General features: G+C 42.8%; 1 protein-coding gene across 2 annotated transcripts in view; it reads left to right on the forward strand.

The window, feature by feature from the left end:
• Positions 1-283: 283 nt before the first annotated feature.
• MALT1 (MALT1 paracaspase) overlaps positions 284-26,540 on the forward strand; it is a 57,342-nt gene continuing 31,085 nt past the window's right edge. The window contains exons 1-4 of one of the 2 annotated variants that reach the window (XM_059894497.1): positions 284-711; positions 9,103-9,269; positions 20,810-20,931; positions 24,964-25,123. In XM_059894497.1, the coding sequence (XP_059750480.1) occupies positions 437-711; positions 9,103-9,269; positions 20,810-20,931; positions 24,964-25,123 (724 nt within the window). In that variant the 5' untranslated portion in view covers positions 284-436. The remainder of the gene's footprint in view (positions 712-9,102; positions 9,270-20,809; positions 20,932-24,963; positions 25,124-26,540) is intronic. The other variant, XM_059894496.1, reaches the window with a different exon arrangement.

The raw sequence follows: 26,540 nt of genomic DNA on the forward strand, positions 1-26,540 counted from the left end.
GGCGTGAGGCAATCCTCCTCCTACAGCCTCGGGAAGCCCCGACGCCACAGGCTTCCTCGCCATAGTGGTGCCACCCGAGCGTAGTTCCTCCACCGCTTCCTCCTCCAGCTGCCACCACTCGACCCTTCCTGCTCAGCAACGACTCCACCTCCCAACCGTGTTTGAAGCGCGCGCCTCGCCGCGGCCCAGAAGAGGCGGCGCGGAGGGCGGGGGAGGTGCGCGCACGCGCGCAGTGGGCGGCCCCGCCCCCGCCCGAGGCCCCGCCCCCGGAGCCGCTAGCGCGGCCAGCCGGCCCGGCTCACCCAAGCAAACCTGTCTCTGCGGGGCGGGAAGCGGCGCTTCCTCCTCCGAGCGCGGTGCAGCGCCGTCCAAGTAGTCCTTCCGCCCCTGCCTCCGCGGCGCCGCGGCGAGCGAGGGGGCGAGCGGAAAGTGCGCGATGCGGCCGGCGGGAGCAGCGGCTGTCGCGGGGTCGCCGGCGCGGGACATGTCGCTGTGCGGGGAGCTGCTGCAGGCCCCGCCGCCCCTGGCCTCGCAGCCGCCGGCGGCCGCGCCCTCGGGGCCGCCGCTCGCCGCAGCAGCCGGCGCGACCCTCAACCGCCTTCCGGAGCCGCTGTTGCGGAGGCTCAGCCAGAGCTTGGACCGAGCGCCCGAGGGCCGGGGATGGAGGAGGCTGGCCGAGGTGGCGGGGAGTCGGGGGCGCCTCCGGCTCAGGTGCGGCACCGGGGCCCGGGGTGGGGTGGGGTGTAAGGGCGGGGCGGGGTCACGTGGGGGCGAACTTGGGCGGGGGGCGCGCGGAGAGAGTGATGTGGGCACGGGAGAGGGAGGGCGGACGCGGCGATGGGTGAGGTTGGAAAACATCGGGGCCGATTGAGATGGTGCAGGGCCCGCTGGGGGTAAGGAGCGCGGAGGGAAGGAGGTGGGAGAACTTCAGTAACCTTCCAGACAGAGAACCTGAACCCAGGAAAGTCCTGGGAGTGCAGAGATTCGAGGCTGGACTCCGGCAGTCCACACCCTTTTCCTACCCTCCTCCCCTTTAGCTGAAAGAGAGAAATAGAGGTTGACCAAGGAGAATATAAAGAAAGCTATCTGGAGACCATTGCGTTAGGGCGGTAATTCCAAAGGATTAAAATACACAGACCTAGAAGACTTAAGGGAGGTTAGGAAGGGGACGTGCAGGTAGAGAGATAATGAAGGTGAAGGGTTTGAGGTGCAGGAATTCATGAAGGTTTTAGTGTAGATGTAGAGAGAGAAGGATAGTGGGACAGAAAGAAACTAAACTCACCGTCTTCCTCCATCAAACCGACTTGCCAGGTTTTCTTCCTGAATCACCATGAACTTTAAACCATTTTCCTATTACCAGGCTTGGAACTGGGCTTAAGACTCTCAGGACTCCTTTACACTCTTAAGAATTATTGAGGACCCCAGAGGGTTTTGGGGGTTTATTTATTTATTTATTTATTTATTTATTTATTTATGGCTGTGTTGGGTCTTCGTTGCTGTGCACGGGCTTTCTCAAGTTGCGGCGAGCGGGGACTACTCTTCGTTGTGGTGCGTGGGCTTCTCTTCTCATTGCAGTGGCTTCTCATTGTGGAGCACGGGCTCTAGGCACGCAGGCTTCAGTAGTTGTGGCATGAGGGCTTCAGTAGTTGTGGCTCACGGGCTCTAGAGCGCGGGCTCAGTAGTTGTGGCGCACGGGCTCTAGAGCGCAGGCTCAGTAGTTGTGGCGCACGGGCTTAGTTGTTCCGCAGCATCTTCCTGGACCAGGGCTCGAACCCGTGTCCCCAGCATAGGCATGCGGATTCTTAACCACTGCACCACCAGGGAACCCCCCCCCCCCACCGCCCGAGAGTTTTTAATGTGGGTTCTATATGTTACATACATACAACATATACTGATATTTACCATATTAGAAATTAAAATTAAGAATTATTTAATATTTAAAGAGAATAATTCATTACATGTTAACAGAAATGATGTGTTTTTGTGGAAAAACAAACTTTTCCAAAACAAAAAATTTAGTTAGAAAAGTGGCATTGTTTTGCATTTTGAAAATCTCTTTAATGTCTTGGCTGAATCCCAGAGAACCGGCATCTTTTATCTCCTTCTGCACTCAGTCTGTTGCACTGTCACAGGTCAGGTAACACTGGATATTCCAATGTCCATTCTTGAGAGAATGAATGAAAAAAATAAATAACATCTTAGCATTATTATGAAAAGTCATTTTGACCTTGGGGATCCTGTGAAAAGGGCCTCAGGAACTGCAGTAGGGCTTCCCAGACCACACTTAGAACCACTGCTCTAGATCATTGTTATAATTTGGGTCTGCCTTTGAACCCCTTGGCAGTTTTTTTAACTTCTCATATAACCAACCTTTGTCTTGTACTATAATTATTTGTACATGTCTTTATAAACTCCTTGAGAACAGGAAGATTTAAGATCCTATATGTTATGCATAGAACCTATCTTAGACACTCTATAAATAATTTTGAATTGAGAGGGGAACCATTCATTCAAAATTACATTTTTTGAGTGCCGATTTTTGCAAATGTTTCAGAAGATAAGAAGATGTCAAATATTTGGCTCCTACTTATAAGGGCTTATGCAGTAATAGACTGTTATTCGGAGACAATCACAAATAATATGTTAGATGCTATGTTGGGTGTGAATAATAATAACAGTGGGTTTTTATCATTTATTAAACAATATATACACCAGACAATGTACTAAGTGTTTAACTCTCACCACAACCTTGAGTTTCAAAGAGTTTGAGGTTAAACCAGAATAATGATGATTTGGGATTATTTGGCTGTTCGGTGGAGTAATGATGTGAGGATGGAATCAAGAAGTGGTAAATTTGCAAAGTTGAGCAGATGGCATACTTTTTTCTTTCTTTTTCTTTTTTTTTTTTAATTTTTTGCCACTCTGCACAGCACGTGGGATCTTAGTTCCCCAACCAGGGATCGAACCCGTGTCCCCTGAATTGGAAGCACAGAGTCTTAACCACTGGACTGCCAGGGAAGTCGCCCCCCCCCCTTTTTTTTTTTTCTGTTCTAGGAAGAATACATTGTGCTTTTGGCTGTGCAAAGAAAATCCAAGATACATACTATTATTCTAGGTCCATAGATTTCTGAATTTCTAGACTTACAATAGCATAAACAGTTGTCTTCTTCATGGGCAGGGGGCGGGGTCAGATTACCAGACCTGTGATTGGTTGATTTGTGAAATTAACTACTACTCTAGTTAGGGAAGGCTCTGGCCTTTCCTGAAGAAGGTTCTCCTGAAGTGAGCACTCCTATTTGGCCATGAAGGAGAGAGAAGAACATCAGTAAGGCCCTGCCACTGAAGAGGCATGGCTGATGGAATCTAAAAGTAGTGGAGGGCTTCCTTGGTGGCGCAGTGGTTGAGAGTCTGCCTGCCAGTGCAGGGGACGCGGGTTCGGGTCCTGGTCTGGGAGGATCCCACATGCCGCGGAGCAACTGGGCCCGTGAGCCACAACTACTGAGCCTGCGCGTCTGGAGCCTGTGCTCCGCAACAAGAGAGGCCGCGACAGTGAGAGGGCCGCGCACCGCGATGAAGAGTGGCCCCCACTCGCCACAACTAGAGAAAGCCCTCGCACAGAAACGAAGACCCAACACAGACAAATAAATAAATAAATAAATAAATAAATAAAATTTAAAAGTAGTGGATACCTGACATCAGGTGTTCAGTTTTCCTCCCTAAGCCTTCAGTTAAGTTTTGTTAAAGGCTATAGAATGGTATTAGCTTTGTTTGAGGAACTAATGGAAAAGTTTGAGACCACTTCTCTGGTGAAGGTAGTATGGAGAGAGGGCAGTTGCCCAGCAAGAGGAGACAAACAACAAAGGGCACGAAGTTGTGGAAGCTGGGGATTTCAGGGTGGGAAGTTTACTGGAGACAGATGAGTTTGGCCAGCCTTCCAGGATGGTGAAGTTTAGCTCAGAGTAGGTTAGTTGTTCTGGGGAAAGTGGAGGCCACCCTGAAGGTTGGAGAACTGGAGAACATTAAGCTCACATACCTGTTGAGATCAGAAGAATTAAACTGACCTAACAGAAGGTTAGCCCTGGGAACTTGGAGGCTGGGGAGTGACAACTGAGGGGGCAGAGTAAGCTGGCGGTGCTTTTTCTATTTAAGACTAAAACAGTGATTTTAAAACGATTTCATACCGATGGCAAAAGAGCATCTACAATAGTAAAAGATCCGAAAAGCATTTTTCTCTAGTGTCAAACGCAGGAATTATAGTGAATCTAGTGCAAGTGGATGACAGTTCCCACGAGGATGAGCAGTGCTTTCTGCAGAGTCACTGGGTTCACAGCCCTAAAATCCCAGAAGGTTGCCTATTCTGTTTCTTTTCACTTTTTTCCCTCCCTCTATACAACTTTCCTCAGACTAGGTAAGAATTTAATAAATAAGCCACCAGGAGTTCCTTCTGAACTGTCCCGTCAGGGATAAGGAGTGTTTCCAGATGGTTATTGGTGATTCAGGATAAATCCTTGCATATAGTTTCCCAAAACATGAACATGTGGGAGTGCCCTAAACAAACTCAGCCCTAGTTGCATTCCAAACTGCCTCAATATTGAACGCCCTTTGCTGTCAGTGTAGGTAAGCACGGGTTCTGAGTGTCTTGCCCAAGCAATGTGAATTCTGCGGAGGCATGGAACATTCGAGCCCCAAAGATGGCAGAGCTTTCAGGAGGCTCTAATAGTGTGTAAATTCCATGAAGGAGGGAGCTTAGAGATGGGACTTTGGGACATGGACCAGGGAGGACAGTCAGCCAGTGCATACTTGCTGTGTAGAAGAGGCTCTTTTAGCTACGGAATCCTGCCCTCGAGCACTTTATGATAGGAAGATTTCCTCCTGTCCCTCTCTCTTCAGTCTCTACCTCTTCATCTTTGGATTTTGGAATGCCTTAGGGCTTAGGTGTATCTCTTTGTCTAGACTTCTACACCTAATCCCCGCCTTGGTGTTATCCTTAAGTCTTCCTGACTTTACACATATTTAGGTTGATTAGGCTCAGTTCACATCTTCAGCCCATGTCTTTGCTTTGAACTCCTGGATTCATTTGTGTAGATCTCCTCTTGAATGACTAATAGACATCTTAAATGCAACACGTCCAAAACTTAACACGTCTTCCGCCATAACCTCTTTCTCTTGCAGTCTTCTGCATCTCAGTGAAGGGCAACTACATCCGTCCAGGTGCTGAGGCCAGAAACTTCAGTCATTCCTGACTCCGCTTTTATATACCACATCCACTGCATCAGCAAATCCCTTCTGCCATACCTCCAGTATGTGTCTAGAATCCTACGTCCACTGCGACCACCCTGGTCCAGGCCACTGTTATCTCTCACCTGCATTGTTCCAATGGCCGCCTAACTTCTCCGCCTCCTGCTTTACTCCCCATCCCAGTCTGTTCTCACTATAGCAGCAAGAATCGTTCTTTTAAAACATTAAATCAGGTCTTATCCTCCCTCTGTTCAAAACCCTCCCATTGCTTCTCCATCTCAGAGTAAAAACACCACTTAGCTACTAGTGAGCTCTTGGACTTGATCTCCTGTTAGTGTCTCCCTCCCTCTCTCAGCTCTAGTCACACATGCTTTCTTGCCCTTCCTTGAAGACAGTAGGGCCTTTGGATTTGCTGTTTGCTCAGCCTGAGATGTTTTCCACGGATGAACCACAAGACTGGCTCCTTTACCTGAAGAGTCAGGTGTTTGCTTAAAAGTCACCTTCTCACAGAGAATGACAAATATCATATGATATTGCTTATATGTAGAATCTAAAAGAATGATACAAATGAAGTTATTTACAAAACAGAAATAGACTCACAGATGTAGAAAACAGATTTATGGTTACCAAAGGGGAAAGGAGGGAGCGATAAATTAGGAGTTTGGGATTAAAATATACACACCACTATATATAAAATAGGTAACCAACAAGGACCTACTGTATAGCAGAGGGAACTATACTCAATATCTTGTAATAACCTATAATGGAGGAGAATGTAAAAAAGGAATATATTTGTATATTTATGTATAATTGAATCACTTTGCTGTACATTTGAAACTAGCACAGCATTGTAAATCAACTATATTTCAATAAAAATTTTAAAAATAAACAACATTGATTACATTTTTTTTAAAAAGGTCACCTTCTCAGTGAGGTCTTCTCTGATCACACTATTTAAAATCACCCCCTACATCTGCTCCAGTCTTACCTATCCCCCTGCTTTGCTTTGTTTTTCTCCAAAACACTTAGGACAGTTGGATCGATGGATGCACAGATCTCTGTGTGTGTACACATATCTGTCCCTCTCCTGTGGAAAAATCTAGGAGGATGGGGGATTTTGTTTGCAGCTAGAAAAATACCTAGAAAAAATGGTTGTCCTATTTTAGGTGATTAATAAGTAGTTGTTGAATTAATGAATAATGATTCTGAAGTGTAAATGTACCAAGAGAAACAAAAGAATCTAAAAGCAGTGCCATGGTTTGTACCCTAAAAGGTGTATAATATCAATATGTTCTATTTGATTATACATTTTTAAAAGTAAAGATAAATATAGGTTTTTTTAAGCAAAGTCTGTTTGTTTCAGTAAGAAAGCAGTCTTTTTAATTAAATCAGAAATTTCAAATTAGAGCTGGTAGAAACCACTTCAAAGCACAGCCTTACAGGAATGTAACTAAAAAAGGAAAGAAAGAAAAGTTGGGTATGTATAAACATCATCTTAGCTGAAAGCCGGTGCCCATGTGGAAAATCAGTAAAAGGAAAGAAGAGAGAGCACCTTGTTTTTCTCCAGTGCCTCTTGTATTGGAAGAGAAGTCGTTGTCTATTGCAATTTGATCTTTCTTCGTTTGGTGGGGGGAAAGTAAAATTGTTTTTAGTTTTCTCCATATTAATATAAAGATTAAAGCACCATTTGGTTGCATTTGACAAGATGGCATCTTAATTTCATGTATCAGATCTTGATAACCTTTGTGAATCATAAAAAAATTAGCATACAGCATCCTTGTTTTTATAAATTTCATATTATAATTATTTGAAAAATGGGTAATCCTTATATTGTGTCTAATACTGGTTCCTTGGGCATTCCAGGGACTAGTAAAAGAAAATTTTACAAAATATTGTAGCAGCACCTTCAGCTTTTGTTTTTGCTACCATCGCAATCACCATTATTTCATAAAAGAAAGGACACTTTAACACTTTTAAAAATAAGAAAGATAATCTTAGAGTAAAAGACAGTCTTATTGTCCTTACCTTTATCAATTTGCCATGGACTTCAGATTGTGCTGCCAGAGTGTACAGCCCAGAATTGGGAATGGTTGATCTGTAATATGATTATTGACATTTAACAAGGATAGAGTACTGAATATACAAATTTAGCTAGAATACCTAGAAAAGAATACCTAGTGACTGGAGGCTTTGGAGGACACTATCTGGTTACCAAAACAGTAATTACTCAAAAAAATTATTTTTTTTAAAAAATTTATTTTATTTATTTATTTTTGGCTGCATTGGGTCTTCGTTGCTGCACACGTGCTTTCTCTAGTTGCGGTGAGCAGGAGCTACTCTTCGTTGCGGTGCACGGGCTTCTCATTGCGGTGGCTTCTCTTGTTGTGGAGCACGGGCTCTAGGTGCGTGGGCTTCAGTAGTTGTGGCACGCGGGCTCTAGAGCACAGGCTCAGTAGTTGTGGCGCGCGGGCATAGTTGCTCCGTGGCATGTGGAATCTTCCCGGACCAGGGCTCGAACCCATGTCCCCTGCATTGGCAGGCAGATTCTTAACCACTGCGCCACCAGGGAAGTCCCCTTAGTCTTCTTTTAATATTCCCATACTTTTATTGCATAATAAGAGCTAGCTTTTACTGAGTGCTTATTTGCCACACACTGTGCTAAGTACTTTTTACATGGATTGTCTAATTTAATTCTAACAATCCTGTGAGATAGAATATTAATATTGAAGTTATTTTGGTTGGATCCATTTTCTTCTTCATGAAATAACCAACTTTATCACAGAATTATAAATCTTGGGTGACCATTATACAAATGCTGTGGCAGCCTTTTACTAAAACTGATCAAAATGAATGTGAACTAAGAATATCTTAAGTCATATGAAAGCTTGCTAACTAACCTTGGCTCTGCCACAGCGGTGGTACCATTATGTTTGACCCCTTCCCTCCAGGCTTCCAGGCATTTCAGTATGAATAATTCATATGGGCAAGACGAAATTTTAGGTATTGAGGGATTTTAAAAAGATATATATATATATGATAGGGTGTCTGCTTGCAACGAGTACTGGTATCTAGTTGGGTAAAGAAGACATGCTTGTGAAAGAAAAGCTCATGATTTTAAGACAAAATTGTGTTGAAACATATAGAACAGGAGTCTGCAAACAACAGCCTATGGCCCATATTGAGACCACTGCCTGTTTTTGTATAGCTAAGAATGTTTTTTATTTTTTTTATTTTTTATTTTTTTTAATTTTTATTTATTTATTTATTTATTTATTTATGGCTGTGTTGGGTCTTTGTTTCTGTGCGAGGGCTTTCTTCTAGTTGTGGCAAGCGGGGGCCACTCTTCATCGCGGTGCGTGGGCCTCTCATTATCGCGGCCTCTCTTGTTGCGGAGCACAGGCTCCAGACGCGCAGGCTCAGTAGTTGTGGCTCACGGGCCCAGTTGCTCCGCCGCACGTGGGATCTTCCCAGACCAGGGCTCGAACCCGTGTCCCCTGCATTGGCAGGCAAATTCTCAACCACTGCACCACCAGGGAAGCCCTGTTTTTTATATTTTAAAAATTGTAAAACAAAACAAAAATCAAGAAAAGAATATGCAGGAGAGACTCTGTGGCCCATATAAAGCCTAAAACATTTACTCTCTGGCACTTTACAGGAAAAGTTTGCCAACTTCTGCTATTCAAGATGAGCACCATTAGGAGACTGCGTCTAAAGGGACAGTAGCATTCGTAATGTAAACCGTTTTCCCCACCACTCAACAACTTGCCGTTTATTCTCTACAACACCCATGACGGGGCCAAACATATAGCAGGCAGATCATATTGAAGAAAATCTGTTGACCTGAATTAAATTTGTTGTTTGCAGTTGTCTAGACTTGGAGCAGTGTTCTCTTAAGGTCCTGGAGCCTGAAGGCAGCCCAAGCTTGTGTTTACTGAAGCTGCTGGGTGAGAAAGGCTGTACGGTCGTGGAGCTGAGCGACTTCCTGCAGAGTATGGAGCACACTGAGGTCCTTCAGCTCCTCAGCCCCCCAGGTACGTGTTTCCCGTGGGCACGTTCTCCAGGAGTTCATGGAGACAGACTCAGAGGAAAATATCTCATTTGACCAAATGAATTGTGTTAAGTATTTTTGAAACATGTAAATATATGGAGCCTAATTACCCCCCCCAGGTTGAGACTAAACAACACATAAAAAGCAAATACAGTGCATAAACATTTGTTGGATTGCTTTTCCAAAAAAACAGCTATAGAAGACATTTTGGGGACAGTTGGAATCACTTGAGTATAACCTGCATATTAGACATTAGGGAATTATCATGTGACGATGGTGCTGTACTTCTATAGAAGAATGTCTTTTTTTTAAAGATTTTTTTTTTTGATGTGGACCATTTTTAAATTTATTTATTTATTTATTTATGGCTGTGTTGGGTCTTCGTTTCTGTGCGAGGGCTTTCTCTAGTTGCGGCGAGCGGGGGCCACTCTTCATCGCGGTGCGCGGGCCTCTCCCGTTGCGGAGCACAGGCTCCAGACGCGCAGGCTCAGCAGTTGTGACTCACGGGCCTAGCCGCTCCGTGGCATGTGGGATCTTCCCGGACCGGGGCACGAACCCGTGTCCCCTGCATTGGCAGGCGGACTCTTAACCACTGCGCCACCAGGGAAGCCCCTAGAAGAATGTCTTTATTCCAAGGAGGTGCATGTGAAAGTGTTGAGGGGAAAGGTTTCTATAACTTGTGTTGAAATAGTGCAGCCAAGAAAGTAAATACACACATTTATTTATATGTATGTATATGAATGAGAGAAAGTGTAACAAATGTTTATTGTTGAAGTTTTTTGCCAACATGGTGCTTTTGAAATGTTGAGTAACTCAACCACATGATTTTTTTTTTCTCCTGAATATACCTGTATTGAGTGAGGTTGCTCACTTCCAAGGTCATATTTGAGGAATAGGAAACAGTCCCTCCTTTCCACAACTGTGGATGGAGTTGGTCAGTTACCGTGACGTCAGCAGGAGGGACCATGTCATCCAAGTCACGTGATGGCAGCGGCGCTGCAGACCTTCTTTCTCGGGGGCTTGGGGAATTAGAGACGTGTTGTAGTGGTGTACTGACAAGTACACGTAGCAGAAACCCCAACTCAAGTTGGTGTAATAAAGGGAGCATGCTGGTTCCAACAGAAAAGTCTTGAAGCAGGTTGGGCTTCGAGAAAGGCAGGGGCCAGCCCTGTTTCCAAGGAGTTGGATTTTGTCTTTGCTCTTCCTTTCTTGTCATTGGCTTCCTCCCAGGGCTGACTTTCTACCTAGTCATAGGATGCCTACTGGCTGTTCCTTGCATTAACCTTTGTCCCAGCAAAAATCGTAGGATTCCCTAATAAGCTAACTAATTTTGGCCACGTGCCTGTCCCTGTACCTGTCACCAGCCAGGGAGTTGGAATGTGCCAGTTCCCCTGGCTTAGAGCCAGGAGCGGAGTGGGTTCAGTTAGCTTTCCAGAAACCTCATGGATCGCCAAACAAAGTTGGATGCTGGGGGTGTGAGGGGGAGCAACTGAAAAGTCTGCTACAAATGGAAGGGACCCTGGATTGTGAGCCAGGAAACTTGGACTCTCAGGTTATCCCTGGCTTTACCAGGCCTAGTGCAGATGATGAAATAGGTCCTCTATAAACGCCTCTCTTGTGTTACCCACTGTATCTGATGCTTGACAGATGCGTGCCTCTTCATACAAGAGGCCTGGGGTAATGCAGATCCCATCTAGATGCAATTGCTTTCTGTCACCAAACAGTACATTATTTCTTCAGGTGACATTTATTAATTTTTGTATCCCCAGTGTCTCAAAAGTACCCAGGAGTTGTGGCAATTGAAATCTGCCAGTCTAGGGCACTCAGCCGCTAACTTCTCAGACTTTGTACACTCACTGGGGCCTCTGAAAACTTAAGAAACCTCTTTGGGAATTAACTATAACTTTAATGTCTCATGATGTTTTTCAATAATTGCACTTAATTACTCCACCGTTGTTGCCAAGTCTATAACATGAGAGTCAGCGTTCTCTACCTCTCAGACTTGGAGGAGCTTCTGGGATGACGCTGTGTTGAGTTGCGTGTAGGTGACCACGGAGGCTGCGCACACATCTCATGGTCTGTGGTGTGATCACTGGCCTGAGATCAAAGGTCTCCAAGTTTTCAAAGTTTCCCATGTATGAAACTGGGCTTGACTGAAATTGAGTCACATGTTCATTTGTGTGTAATGATGTGCCTGAAATTTTTAGCAGTATTTTCTATTCTGATGTGATAGGCCAGCAGCAAATACAGTGCCATCCTAATAAACATGAGTCATCTTCTTTGGAAAAATCTGTTTCTGCTCTTGGTGTTTCTCTCTAAATAGTAGGATCCGTGCTTTACCATCAGTGTTCCCCTGTGCAGATCGTTCTGATACTGGGCCAACAGGCTTTTTCAGTTATCCCCTGGGACTCTTTCATATTTGAGGGGAGAATAGGAAAAAGACAGCAGTTTCTACATGACCACTTATGCACTATTTCTGTGAAGTTTTATGTCATATTAGCCATATAGTATTCATTAGCTATATAGTATTCATTAGAAATCAGTTGTTACTTGAATGTTAATTATTGATTTAAGAGGAAATATTTGGGGATCTAAAAAAACTCGGTAATTTACAGTTAGCTTTCTACCTGAATCTTACTTGGATAATCTAAAACTTACTGTATTTACATACATTAGAATATAGAAATGTAAGAATTTGAGAATAATTTTTATATTTCAATAAATACATTGAGAATAAAAACTGTTGTAATTATATTAAGAATGCAAGCTCTGATAGAATCAACTTAATCTGGGATTTTGCTCATTCAATCAACATTACTGTATTCTAATACTTCTGCTATTCCAGGCATTGTGCTTGGTACTATGAATTAAAACAATAGTTCCTGCATGTTCAAAATTCATCGTCTAGTAGGGGAGACAAACATGTAACTCATCACATCCAGTACAATCATAAAAACAAGTATATATTAAATCTCCAGTTTTTCCTTTTCAGTGTATTCCTGAATCTTGGTGAAAATACGAAGTAGGAATAATCTAACGTTTTCTCTCTTTTTTTTTTTTTGGTAGTGCAGTTTCATAAGAAGACATTAGTTCTTATTCCACAAAGAGCCTGATGACTTTTATCTGATGGTCGTTATAGAGAGCCCTGGTTTTGGGTGACTAAGATGCTGTGACCCTCTGAACAAGTCTTTCAGGCCTAAATACAAGGAGAAGGGGAAACTTCAGATTTATTTTAGTCTGATTTTGTCATATTCCACCCCAGCTGTTTGTGGAATAACAGCCAGAGGTGGCCATAGAAGATGGCTGTGGTACCGAGTTTCTTGGATGTCTTTGCTTTGGTGGCTCAGAAGTAGCTGGGGAGGGTTCCCCCATCTCTACCTGGAACACCTGCCTTGATTAGGAGCCAACTTCAGTGGTCCCTCACTTAGCATGAGGTCTAAGCCAAGGGTAACTCACCCCCAAATTCTTGTGCTCCATGGGCTCTGACACCTAATATATTTTTCAAAAGGTTGTGGTTTACTCTCTTCTGCTTTCCCTCCGATTGGGCTTTTCCATATCACATGGGTTGGCCAGCTTGCCTCTCAGACTGGTCTTGCCTGCACTTTGTTAGAGAAGTGGCTTATAATTTTTATGTATGGATGGTGTCCATCTGCATTTTCCAGCTCTGACTCATTGTTTCCCTATTTTTATTCCTTTGGTCATTTCAGTGGGAGTTGAAGAGGGGCGGGGTGTTAAATGAATTTGCTGAAATTGTTTTGAACCAGAAGTCTGTAATGATTTTTTTAGACCTTTATTTTTTTATTTAAGGGTCAAAGACTCTGATCTCGAAGCAGCCAAAATTGGCATCTGTAACCTTGGCAAATACAGATAAACTTAGATGTGCCATTTGAGATGTTTTTGTTTTGAGTGAAACCATTTGAGTGCAGATGTATAAGCGCCATCAGTTAGAGTTTTGTTTAAGAGAAACCATTTGCACGCTGACTAGTAGCCTCTATCAACTAGAGTCCTGCACATCACAAGATTGGTTGCCAAGGAAGCCGTGCTCTGACCTGGAATCGGCTAAGCAGAGGCTAGACAGTGGGGGATGTTTAGAGAGAATTAACACGTTACACATGGGTTTCATTAGATGGATCCCAAGGTTCTTTCTGCTCCAGTTTTGTGATGCTGCCATTTTATTTCATTCTCGTATAAAAGGAGCTTTGCTGTGCAGACATTTCAGAAGTGCCGGCAGAGTCATGTGATTTCACTGACATCTTTTCCATTTTTCCCCACCCCTTTCTCATATCAATTCATTTTTCTTCTTTAATTCCTCGTACTATACTCATTGTTATGTTTCTGATACCAATTTTTTATTACTTTCATTGTCTCTAAGACAAGAGCAAAGATAGTTGAATATTATTCTTTCGTTTCCAGGATACCTTTACTTCACATTTTATCTTCGCAATTCTGTGAAAGCCCAGAACAGTACTATTATGAACATTTAAATTTTATTTTATTTTATTTTTATCTTTTTAACATCTTTATTGGAGTATAATTGCTTTACAATGTTGTGTTAGTTTCTGCTGTATAACAAAGTGAATCAGCTATACATATACATATATCCCCATATCTCCTCCCTCTTGCGTCTCCCTCCTACCCTCCCTATCCCACCCCTCTAGGTGGTCACAAAACACCGAGCTGATCTCCCTGTGCTATGTGGCTGCTTCCCACTAGCTATCTATTTTACATTTGGTAGTGTATATATGTCCATGCCACTCTCTCACTTCGTCCCAGCTTACCCTTCCCCCTCCCTGTGTCCTCAAGTCCATTCTCTACGTCTGAGTCTTTATTCCTGTCCTGCCCCTAGGTTCTTCAGAAGCATTTTTTTTGGGGTTTTTTTTTTTTTTTTAGCTTCCATATATATGTGTTAACGTACGGTGTTTGTTTTTCTCTTTCTGACTTACTTCGCTGTGTATGACAGACTCTAGGTCCATCCACCTCACTACAAATAACTCAATTTCGTTTCTCTTTATGGCTGAGTAATATTCCATTATATATATGTGCCACATCTTCTTTATCCATTCATCTGTCAGTGGACACTTAGGTTGCTTCCATGTCCTGTACATTTAAATTTTAAATATGAGCACACATTTATGTGGAAAAAGAGATTACCAAAAGTTATCATTTGGCCAGAATCACAGTTGGTTATTTACAAAAGTGGGATTAGAACCCGGGTCTACTGACCCTGACCTGAACTCAATGTCACTTCCATAATACTAGGAAGTTTCTGGATTGTTTGGGAGGCTTAGTTATGGATTATTACCTCAATTCTCTCTTTGACCCACAGACTTCAATTTTTTTCTTCTTGCCAAAGTAAAAAGTACTAAACTACTAGATCTTACTTATAAGGGACTCATCTTGTTCCATGAACAACAGAAATTCCTGAAAGCAAGATATTAAGAAGTGAAAAGAGGCAAAGATGGTATAAATGGGAATAAGATTAAAGAAGAAAAGAGCTAGAAAGGGAGTGGTGGTGAGGACTGGAAGGATGGGTTTCCACCCCAAGGTGTTAAAGGAAGTTGTCGATGATGTAGAAGGATGAGGGGTGTGATGTAGGAGACCAGGTTTAGCCACAGTAGATGCAAATGTAAATTGACCTGTAAGAGGAAAGTACACAACCAGTACAACTTCCCCCCATTACACTGGTTGTGTAATGGGGGGAAGTTGTTAGAGGAAGAGGAATGGTATTTATTCTGGGACTCTCTGGGGTGCTTTTCAGTAGTAGTTTTGAAATGTTCAAAATAACGTTGAGGGAGAGTTTTAGCTGGAAGATGATAGAAAAAGTTTTTTGGTTCATGGCCTCTGAAAATAGATGCGCTGTAACGTACACAATAGATCTGTTCCTGGAAAAGCTGTGAATTACTTCGATAGTAACTGCATTGTAAGAGAACAACTCAAAGGGAACCTATGATGAATCCTTTTGTCAGGTCAAGAATCACCCTCGGGCTTCCCTGGTGGCGCAGTGGTTGAGAGTCCACCTGCCAATGCAGGGGACACGGGTTCGAGCCCTGGTCTGGGAAGATCCCACATGCCGTAGAGCAACTGCGCCCGTGAGCCACAACTACTGAGCCTGCGCGTCTGGAGACTGTGCTCCACAACAAGAGAGGCCACGACAGTGAGAGGCCCGCGCACCGCGATGAAGGGTGGCCCCTGCTTGCCACAACTAGAGAAAGCCCTTGCACAGAAACGAAGACCCAAAACAGTCACAAATAAATAAATAAATAAATAAATAAACAACCCCCTCTAAAAAAAAAAAAAGAATCACCCTCATTTATCTGTTTAGTGATTCCAGCAGGGGTTTTAGTTTTATTGTGTAATATCTTGAGCCGGTTGCTCACACAGGTGTGCACGTGTTGAAAGCACAATCCTGATGTTCCATCAGACCCAGTCAGATTCTCTCCGGCTTACAGGAAATCAAGTAACCTCTTTGACTTCTTTGCAGATGTTATCTGAAAATAGGCTTGTTTGCCAGGAAGCTGTGCATTCACCCTTTAAAATAGAACTTTCGTCTGCCTTGGTACACCGTCCAGAGCTCTGTGCCATCTTCCTTCCTCACTTTGTTCAGCACGTTCTGACTAGTGGGCGCTGCGCGAGGGTGGTTAGAGGTGACCGTGTTTCCCTGTCGCACACGAGACAGGGTGGAAAGAAATATGTGTGGTTAAAACATGGGAGGTGTTGTGACTTCTCTCTGTGCTACTCACCAGGGCAGGTTCCAAATCACAATGTGCCTTTCAATTCTCAGTCTTTGAAGCAGTAAATAATAAAGACATGTCTTTGCTTGCTTCTTGAAGACTTAGACTACTAAAATTGTTGGTACAGGACAGATATATCAACGGTGAGTTTGAATGTCTGTTAAAAATCATTTAGTCTTGTCTCCCACAAAGGAAGCTTTTAGAACATCCTGGTCACATGGGCGCCTTCCTCTGAAGTCATTCATTTCTTTGTAAGACCCTCTAGAGAGAAAGCCTTTCACTTTCCTTCATTCTCATCTCTTGTCTCTTTGTGTAATAGCAGAGAATCTTTGCCACAGTAAATTTTTAAGGACTGCCATGGCACAAGACACTGCACTGTGCCTGACACCCTCCTTCCAGTGAGAGAGGCTCACTGTGGCAGAAGATGGGATTAGCATGGGCGATGCATTAAGAACCATCAGAAAATGATAACTATGTCACGTGATGGATGTGTTAATTAACTTGATTGTGACAAACATTTCACAAACGTATACCTATATTGAATCATCATGTTGTGCACCCGTAAATATATGCAGTTTTTATTTGTCACTTACACCTCAATAAAGGTGGAAGGAAAAAAAAAATCACTGGGGGGCTTCCCTGGTGGCGCAGTGGTTAAGAATGTGCCTGCCAATGCAGGGGACACGGGTTCGAGCCCTGGTCTGGGAAGATCCCACATGCCGCGGAGCAACTAGGCCCGTGAGCCACAACTACTGAGCCTACGCGTCTGGAGCCTGTGCTCTGCAACAAGAGAGGCCGCGATAGTGAGAGGCCCGCGCACCGTGATGAAGAGTGGTCCCCGCTTGCTGCAGCTAGAGGAAGCCCTCGCACAGAAACGAAGACCCAACACAGCCAAAAATAAATTAATTAATTAATTAAATTTTTTAAAAAATCACTGGGATAACCCAAGGCTTAAAAGGGTTTATTTATTTATTTATTTATTTATTGGCTGTGTTGGGTCTTCGTTTCTGTGCAAGGGCTTTCTCCAGTTGTGGCAAGCGGGGGCCACTCTTCATCGCGGTGCGTGGGCCTCTCACTATCGTGGCCTCTCGTTGCGGAGCACAGGCTCCAGACGCGCAGGCTCAGTAGTTGTGGCTCATGGGCCTAGTTGCTCTGCGGCATGTGGGATCTTCCCAGACCAGGGCTCGAACCCGTGTCCCCTGCATTGGCAGGCACATTCTCAACCACTGTGCCACCAGGGAAGCCCCCAAAAGGGTTTTAAAGCCCAAGAAAACTTAGCTTTGCATCCTGGTTCTGCCATTTTACAATGAGAAAAAAAGGAATCTCAGAGAAGTTAATAATTTACACAGGGTAATTTGGATGACTTTCTGCAAATGACGTAAGTTCACTTTCCTCATTGTAACATAGATCTAGTTAATATCTAACTCACATGATTATTTTGAAAGTTAGAGATCAAAGTGCCAGGCATATGTAAAGCAGCCAGTAAATTGCCGTTATAGTAATTTTTGTTATTATTATACACATTCGTTCAACAAATATGTGTTGAACACCCACTGTCTCATATATGCCAGGCACTATTCTAGGCCTCTGGCAAACTGGTGGCTAAGACAAGAGCTTCTGTTTTAGTAGGGTGAGACAGATAATAAGAAATGGGACTTCGGGTGATCAGTGCAGTGAAACCCACAAAGTGGGACGAGTATAATGCTGGGGGGGAGAGGGGGAGGTAGCTCATGTTTCCTGGACCAGCTGGAGACCTGGATGATGAGAGACTCTGTCATGAAACAGTGGGGGTTAGGGGGGAATCCAGCAGAGGACCAGGAGGTGGAAAGGCAGGAAAGAGTTTGTGTTCCGAAGGAAAGAGGCCCTCCGCGGCTGGAGCCTGGTGGGCAAGGATACGGTGGGCACGAGGGCCTCGTTGGCCATGTAAGGAGCTTGGGTTTTATTCTAAATCCAGTGGGAGGTCAGTAAAGGGTTTTATCAGAGGAGTGATATGGATTAATTTATGTTTTAAAAAGACATTGGGCTGCTGGTTGGAAGTAAGGAAAGAAAGTTCGCAGGCTGTGACAGTAGTTCAGTTCAGGAGGGGATGGCGGCTTGGATTAAGCTCATGGCATTGAAGATGGTGAGATGCGGAAAAGCTTAAGCGACAGGCCTCGCAGCTAAATTACACGTGGGGAAGGAGGACGTGAGCAGGAGGGGTTTGGCGTGGCTGCTAAGTTTCCGTCCTGAGTGACTGGATGCTTGGGGCTAGGCCGGGACCTGGTTTATCTTCCCTGAGATGGAGAAGACTGGGGGGGTCTCGCGGAGGAGGAGATTTTGTGTCAGGAGGGACTGGGGATGTTACATTTGAGATGGCTTTAAGACATCCACATTTTAAAGCCAATATACCACAACGCCTGTATTTTTCAGATTTATACTTGTTCCCTTCTGTTGTTGTTGCAACTTTTTTTCCTCTCTTATCACAATTAAACTTTGAAAATCAGAATCTTTGTATCTTAAAGTTGTGATGTAAGTCTCTCCTGGCAGATGAATGGTATATGAGGGCATTAAAATACAGTGCTGTGAATTTTCTGGCTTCATTAAGAGTGTCATCCCATTTTCTGACTTCAACACGTACTTTCTGACCAACGTGGATTACAGAATTCAGAAAAACTGTTACTTCAGCCATCCTTTGGTCACTTGGCATCCACATAAAGGATGAATGGAAATGAAAGCTTTTCCTTGGCAAGAATTTTAAATTCTTTTTTGAGAGGCTCTACTATATTTACTAAAGATTTTCCAGGGTTTCTCTAGACCTTCAAATGTAATAAGTATGCAATGAATATTTACTCATTTTGGATTTTGGTTTTATTTGGTATCTTTCCTGCATGGATTTCACATGCCTATTTTACCTTACGTACTATTTTTTCCGTAGAAAGTTTAGTACCTTTCAGGTATTAAGGTGGTTGTTATTTAGACTATCTCCTCTTCAATGGTAATCTTGTGTTCCTTTGGATTGATGGGTTGTCGAAGAAAAAGATAGGAGGTCATGTTCAGGATACATGAGGAACAAAATAAAAATAGGCATGGGAAATTAAGTTTTATAAGTTTTAATGATTCTTTCTCCTTTCTGAAAGCCAACTAACCCAGGTTTATGTATTAAAACCTTGGCAAACGTAAAATTTCCTAGCTTTGTTTCCTTTTGTGTCAGTTATCTGTTGCTGCATAACAAATTATCCCAAAACCAAAAATTTTAAAAACAGCATCTGTTCATTATGTCAGAGTTTCCGAGGCGAGGCATCCAGGAGGGGTGGAGCTGGGTGGTTTTATCTCAGGGTCTCTCATGAGGTGACAGTCCAGCTGTCGGCCAGGGCTGCGGCCATCTGAAGGTCTGAGGGGGGCTGGGAAATCCTCTTCTCAGATGGTTCCTGCACGCGGCTTTTGGCAGGAGGCCCAGGTTGCTTTCCTTACCACTTGGGCCTATCTGCAGAGCTGCCCAAGCGTCCCCATGACATGGCAGCAGGCTTCCCCAGAGGGAGTGATTGAGAGAGAGGGAGGAGGGAGGGGGCAGGGATTCTGTTATTGACTCCAGGATCTTTGACAGGAGGCTCCTGTCAAAAGTTTTCCAAGTTTTGATGCTGGTAGTCATTTCTCAGATGAGAACTGTTTGCATCACATGTATCAAATTTATATCCTGCTGTTCTGTTTCTGTACCTTTCTGCTTACAGAGTAGTTTTATTTTAATGCTAAATCACAGCATTGACATTCATATGCCCTTTCTTTTTTAATATTTATTTATTTATTTATTTAGACTGCGCCGGGTCTTTTTTTTTTTTATTTGTTTATTTGTTTTGTTTTTATTTTTGGCTGTGTTGGGTCTTCACTGCTGCGCACGGGCTTTCTCTAGTTGCGGCGAGCGGGGGCTACTCTTTGTTGCGTTGCGCAGGCTTCTCATTGTCATGGCTTTTCTTGTTGTGGAGCATGGGCTCTAGGCGCACAGGCTTCAGCAGTTGTGGCACGTGAGCTCAGTAGTTGTGGCTCTCGGGCTCTAGAGCGCAGGCTCAGTAGTTGTGGCGCACGGGCTTAGTTGCTCCGCGGCATGTGGGATCTTCCCCGACCAGGGCTCGAACCCGTGTCCCCTGCATTGGCAGGCAGATTCTTAACCACTGCGCCACCAGGGAAGCCCCATGCACCAGGTCTTAATTACCACACGCAGGCTCTTATTTGTGGCAGGCAGGATCTAGTTCCCTGACCAGGGATCGAACCCGGGCCCCCTGCATTGGGAGCACAGAGTCTCACCCACTGGGTGAGAAGTCCCTCATATGTCTTTTGAAGACATTTAAGTGGTATTTAAACTCACACTTGTCTTACTAACAGCGCACCTAACTCAGCTGAAGTGCTGGCCGGATAAGCCTTTATGACTAAGTATTCCTAGAGCTGGCACAGAGAAAGCATCGTGACTACTGTATGCAGACAGCTATGATAAGGCTCATCCTGATTTCAGAGGTGTTAGAATGTGGAAAAAATGTTTCTCAGAATTGAAGAAATATGGCAAACAATTTTTTCCCCCAATCATGGGGAAGTACAGTAGATCAAAGTCTTCTGCAGGTGAGTTCCTTTCCTCCTGGTTTTACAGAGCCTGGAACTCACAAACTCATCATCTGATGGAGAAGGAGATGTGAATGGGTGATTTATTTATAACCAGGATGAATATGCAGGTTATTTCCAAAATATTTCTTCTTTTGGTTTCGGAAACATAAACAAGGAAAACTCCTCTTCTCTGACTTTATATAACTTTTTTTTTTTTTTTAAGGAATAAAGATCACTGTAAACCCAGAATCCAAGGCAGTCTTGGCTGGACAGTTTGTGAAGCTGTGTTGCCGGGCAACTGGGCATCCTTTTGTACAATATCAATGGTTCAAAATGAATAAAGAGGTAATTTTTTAATGTCTTTTAATTCCTCTGTCATGAGAAGAGAGAAAGATAGAAAATTAATTAGCCTGTTGTCTTCAGTGTGTTTTTAGGAATTTTGTTAAAGGATATGATAGGTCCTTGTTAAAGGATCTGTGTTATTACTGAAGTGTTTATTCAGTAATCATTACTTTGGTAAGCAGTAATAAAATCAGTTCTCTATTCTGAAAATTGTGGAAAATCAGGAGTACTTGGGGCAACAATGTTAACAAACATGAAACATCACCAGTACATTCTAAAATATCTATACAAAATTCTTTACAACAGATTATGTTCCAGTCTAAATCTTTAAAAGATTTTCAAAGCAACATGGAAGGCAATATTATTTTAAGCATTCCCCATAACTGTATTATATCAAAAGATTTAGGTTTTTATGGTAGATTCTGAAGTAAAATTCAGGTAGGTGGAAAGGGGCATTTATTCCTTTTGTGGAAGGATGGTATCCCCATGCCACCCAAGAAATAATTTAAAATTGCATATTGGAATCCTCTTGTCTTAAACATTCTTTGATCCCTCTGCTGCTGGGGATGTCTCAGCGGTCTGGCCACGTCGTGTCCCACTCTGGTGGGCTTCTCTCTTCTCCCTCATTCATCTCCCCTCGCTCCCTTCCCTCCTAGATGGTACCTTGAAACTCCATTATTCTTTTTAGCCTGTTAGTCACATAACTAAACTTTCTTCCCAACTCAACATTAAGACTCCATTTGCAAATCTGAAACTAAGTTCAAGAGCTGTTCCGAGATGACAATCTTCCCTTTGATGGGATCACCCTGTGCCTTAGAAGAAACGTGTGGATTTGTACACTTTTTAATTTCTGTCCCTCACACACAGGTGAGGTAAGGCAGATGTGAACTGCAGTAACAGGACTGCATTGGCACCAGACAGGCCGGTGTTGGATCCTTGACTGTTAGTAGCGACTCGAATTCCTATCGTCAGGGGTTGAGAGAACTTAATTGATGGCATAGTTTATGTGCCAAGGCTCTCAAGAGATGGTAACTAAAGTTATTTTTACCATATTTTCTCAATTGCAAAGTGGCTTTCATTTTAATAAACACCTTTTGAGGAAGAAATCATGGACAAAACTTACTCTGTTAAGTACATCATTTGTGAACTATGTCCTGACTTGAGAAGGGGAGGAATGTAGAGGGTGAGCGGTGCATCGTGGATTTGAAGAGTTGCGATGGATTTTAAAGCCCTTACCAGTCGACAATCTGTGACAATCTGTGTTTGTCAAACCACACTTAGGTTCGTAGTCTATTTCAGGAGATATTCATTTAACGGCTACTTGTTGGACACCTGTTTTGTGCCAGGCCGGGTTCTAAGTCCAGGATGGTCAAGCACCGACACACAGGGGCCCTGCCAGCTCCACTGGGGAAAGACTGAGCAAATAAGATAACTCTGTGAGTTAAGAGCTGTGAGAAAATAAACAGGGTGATACAAAGGGAGAAGCCACTAAAGGTCTTAAGTAAGAGAAGCAACGTGATAGAATTTTTGTTTTTAAAACACCAACTTGCTGCTTGAAGGGAAGCAAGAGCAAAGCAAGAAGACCAGTTATCTAATGCCTGCACTGGACTAGAGATAACGGTAGTGTGGATTAGGACATGGCAGTGGAGACGGATCAAAGTGGGTAAGCCACTTTATTTTAGAGATAGAGTTCATCAAACCTGACAGATTAAATGTGGAGCCTGAGGGAAAAGGAAGAGAGCTCAAGGATGACCCTTAAGGATCATTTTCTACTTAAGCATCTGGGGACCTGTTATTTACTGAGGTGTTAAGAGACTGGGAGAGGAGGAGATTAAGGGCAAAAAAATCAAGAGTTTGGTTTTAGACATGTTAAGTTTGAAGTGCCTATTGGATGTCTAAATGCATCTAAGTCAGCTTGGATACCTCAGGAGACAACATTGAAAGTTTGTTGGGACTTCCCTGGCGATCTAGTGGTTAGGACTCCACGCTTCCACTGCAGGGGGCACAGGTTTGATCCCTGGTCAGGGAACTAAGATCCCTCATGCCGTGCGGCATGGCCAAAATAAATAAATACATAGATAAATGTGTGTAAAAAAAAAAAGAAAAAGAAGAAAGTTTGTGTAGTGGAGGAGGAACCAGTAGAGAGACTAAGAAGAATTTGCAAGAGAGATAAGAGGAAAACCAGGAGAGAATGGTATGAAGCCCTTGGGAAAGTATTTCAAGAAGAAAGGGGTGGTCAGCATTTTCAGTGCTGCCGAGAGGTATGTGGGTCAAGGGGGGGTATACTTGGGATTTTTTTGTTTAAGATATAAAGGTACTAGAGTATGTTTTCGGGAGTGATACAATAAAAGAGAGAAATAAATGCTAAAGCAGAGAGAAAATTGCAGGAGCAAAGTCAGAGAGGATGAGGGGATTGTTGGAGAGGAAAAAACCTTTCTCCCACCCTCTCATGCTCAGTCCCTGGGGTCCTGTGAATTAACTGGCAAAATACAGATTAACAAGAGAAGTTTATTCATATGGGAAATTACAAAAGAAGTAGCCCTGTGATTGGTTACAATTAGAGGAAAAGGGAGGAAGGAGAAAAAGCCTCTCTGGGAAGAACAAATGGGTTTCTTTAGGAAATATATACAAAGGGGTTTCTAGGAGAATAAACAGGAGATGAGAAAGTTTGTGGTAATATTTATTCATGCAAGTGCAAGTGGTCTTTCCATCTTCCTCATGGCTATATAAAACTTCCCTGGAGAGGGGATTTATGGTAGGTTTCCTCTTGGTCTCCTTCCTAGGAATAAAAGCCACCCTGAAGAGGGAATTTATGGCAGCCTCATTTCCCAGAAGTTTCTGCTTTTAGTCAGATGAGGAAAGCTCTGATAAGGCTTCTTTCTGCATCTGTTGAATCCTAAACATCTTCAGCTTGAACTAATTTGCATACCAGCTTTGGGGTTCTGAGTGGTTAGGGTCGCCATGCAACCCAAGCCCAAGTAACCTTTGTTAGGAAAACACGCTTTCCATTTTAACAGGAGGGAAGAGAGTTACAAATAAGCACAGACTAAAGTCAATGGCTGAGAGAGGTGGGATTGCAGGAGGTTTGAGAGAGAAAGTACACACGAATAGCCTAGTAGGAAAGCAAACTTAGTAGGTTCACGTGGTAGGATGGTCAGGCAGTGCTAAGGCAGCCTCCATCCCAGTTGTCAGATCTTCAGCAAAATGCTCTCGCTCTGGTGCAGGTTCCGAGAGGAGAGAGAGCCGAATTCACTTGGTTGGTGTTTGGAGAGGGAGAGCTTGTTAAAGTACTTTGCAAGGGAGCCAATATATAACGAGGCACTTGACAAAGCCCTTTGACAATATGCCAGAGTTGGGTGGTGCTGATAAATTGATGGGAGCAGCTAAGGTGAAAGAAAACTTAACGTGCTGACCAGAGCCCAGGAGTAAAAGCTTGGGAAACCCTTGCATGGACCTTCCTTCCCATCACTGATAGGCTTCCCATAGCCCTTCTCCACCCAGACCTTGAAAGAAGCGTATTGGTCACGGCATCTATCCTCTGATAGAATTTTGCAGATGAGAAAACGGGGTCTTGAGGTAAAATAACTTGCTCATATACTGACAACTAATTTGATCAGAACAGAAATTAACAGCCAGGCCTAACTTTCTGTGATCCCTTCACTCCATCATGGGTTGGTCATGTTGTATGACTTCTTAGCTCATAAATGTTACAATTCTAGATTCTTTAGATACTAATGATCAAACAATTTTAAATGACAGATTAGATACTTTTCTATTAGTGAGTTTTGGGAAGATATAAGGGAGAGAACTTAACTCTCTTGTTAACAGATTTGTAGAAGACTGATTTTCTAAGACTTCAGGCCTAAGTTACTCAAAATGTTGTTGTTTTTTAAGTAACAGATATTTTAGAACTTGGGGGGAAAAAAGATATACTTTTCAAAGTTCCAAGAACATCATACATTTTGCACAGCACATTTTTATAAGGTGTGTTTTGATGAGTCCTTCATTTTTATCCTCTCATTGATTCTTTCACAGATTCCGAACGGAAATGCATCAGAACTTATTTTTAACACAGTGCATATAAAAGATGCAGGCTTTTATGTCTGTCGAGTTAATAATAATTTCACCTTCGAATTTAGCCAGTGGTCACAGCTGGATGTTTGTGATGTCACAGAAGTAACAGAAAGCTTCCAGAGTAAGTGATAAAGTAACTTGAATGCTGGGATGGGAATTGCCTTTTTTAAATTTTATTTTAAATGTTTACTTTTAAATAAATAATTTCAAAGTGTCAAAGATAGTACTCACATATGTACTTCACCCAATATAATGTCACCAGTCAATATTTTATCCCATGTGCTTTGATTCTTTTTCTGGATGGATGGATAGATAGACAGACAAGACAGACATGCAGATGTCTTGGGCTGACATGACCTTTCTCAGTCTGGCCCTGCTGCTGACCTCTTCAAACTTGCCACCTTTCATGGGTCTGAATGTTGTGGTTTCTGGTTTTGGAGGAGAAGAGAAATCTAATGCCGTCTTGCTCACTTTTCAGTTCCTTTCTATACTTTTTCTCCCAAACTATTGTATTACTTCTAAAAAATTGTGTCATGGAATAAAGACTATCTATAGAGTTGATGTAGGCATGACAGGGCATATAATGCATCATTTGCTGCAGTGAAGCATTTCATCCAACTGGTTTTCTACTCTTTTGGCATCCATCTTTTTAGTCCAATAACTAGTATTGATCAAGGAAGAAACCCAGTGTACTCTAAAGAGTAGCCATCAGGTATTATTTTTTCACACACACAGTCAAGAACCATATTTGTCATCTTTGCCAGACAAAAAGAATGAGGGAAACAGACTTTTTGTTGCCAATTTGTCTGTCTTCCATTCTTCTCTCAATTTAGCTTTTCCTACACCCAAATAAAGTCTCTAGAAATAGTCATGATTAATTGAGTGATTTATGTTTTCCTAGAATATTTCTGTGCATGTAATTAACTTTAATATGTTTATAAACGGAATCTTATTCATTCAACAAATATTATTGATCACCTGCAATGTGCTAGACACTGAGTTTCATTGTTACTGGATCACATTGACAAGCCTTCTGTCCTCAAGGCCCTTAGAGAGTAACAGATGAGCGTTCAATAGATAACGCTTAACCCATCCATATTTATTCAGTGCTAATAACAAAACTCCTAATTTTAAGAAGGCAAGTTAAATGAAACAGCAGGACGTAAAGCTTTCCGTTTTGAACAGAAACATCACTCAAGATGTTTATGTCCTTTGCTCCCACCGAAAAGACTCTGTGGCCAAACACATTTAGAAACCACTTAAACTATTTTCCCCTCTTAAATACACAATGCATACTAACACTTTGAAAACTGAGAAGTCCTGCCATAAAGACATCTGTTTAACTTTGTTTAACCCAGAATGTTCTAAACTTATTTTGTCTATAGCATCCTTTTATCCACAGAACATCTCTTAATATTTCTAGATGGGCTACAGTTTTATGAAACATCATTTGGGAGATGCTATTGAAGATTGTAAAAAAAAAAAAAAAAGATGGATGAACTTGAAAACATTTTTTTAATTAAAAAAATTTTTTTGAA

The sequence above is a fragment of the Balaenoptera ricei genome, chromosome 14 (genome assembly GCF_028023285.1).
Source record: "Balaenoptera ricei isolate mBalRic1 chromosome 14, mBalRic1.hap2, whole genome shotgun sequence".
In the NCBI taxonomy this organism is placed as follows: Eukaryota; Metazoa; Chordata; class Mammalia; order Artiodactyla; family Balaenopteridae; genus Balaenoptera; species Balaenoptera ricei.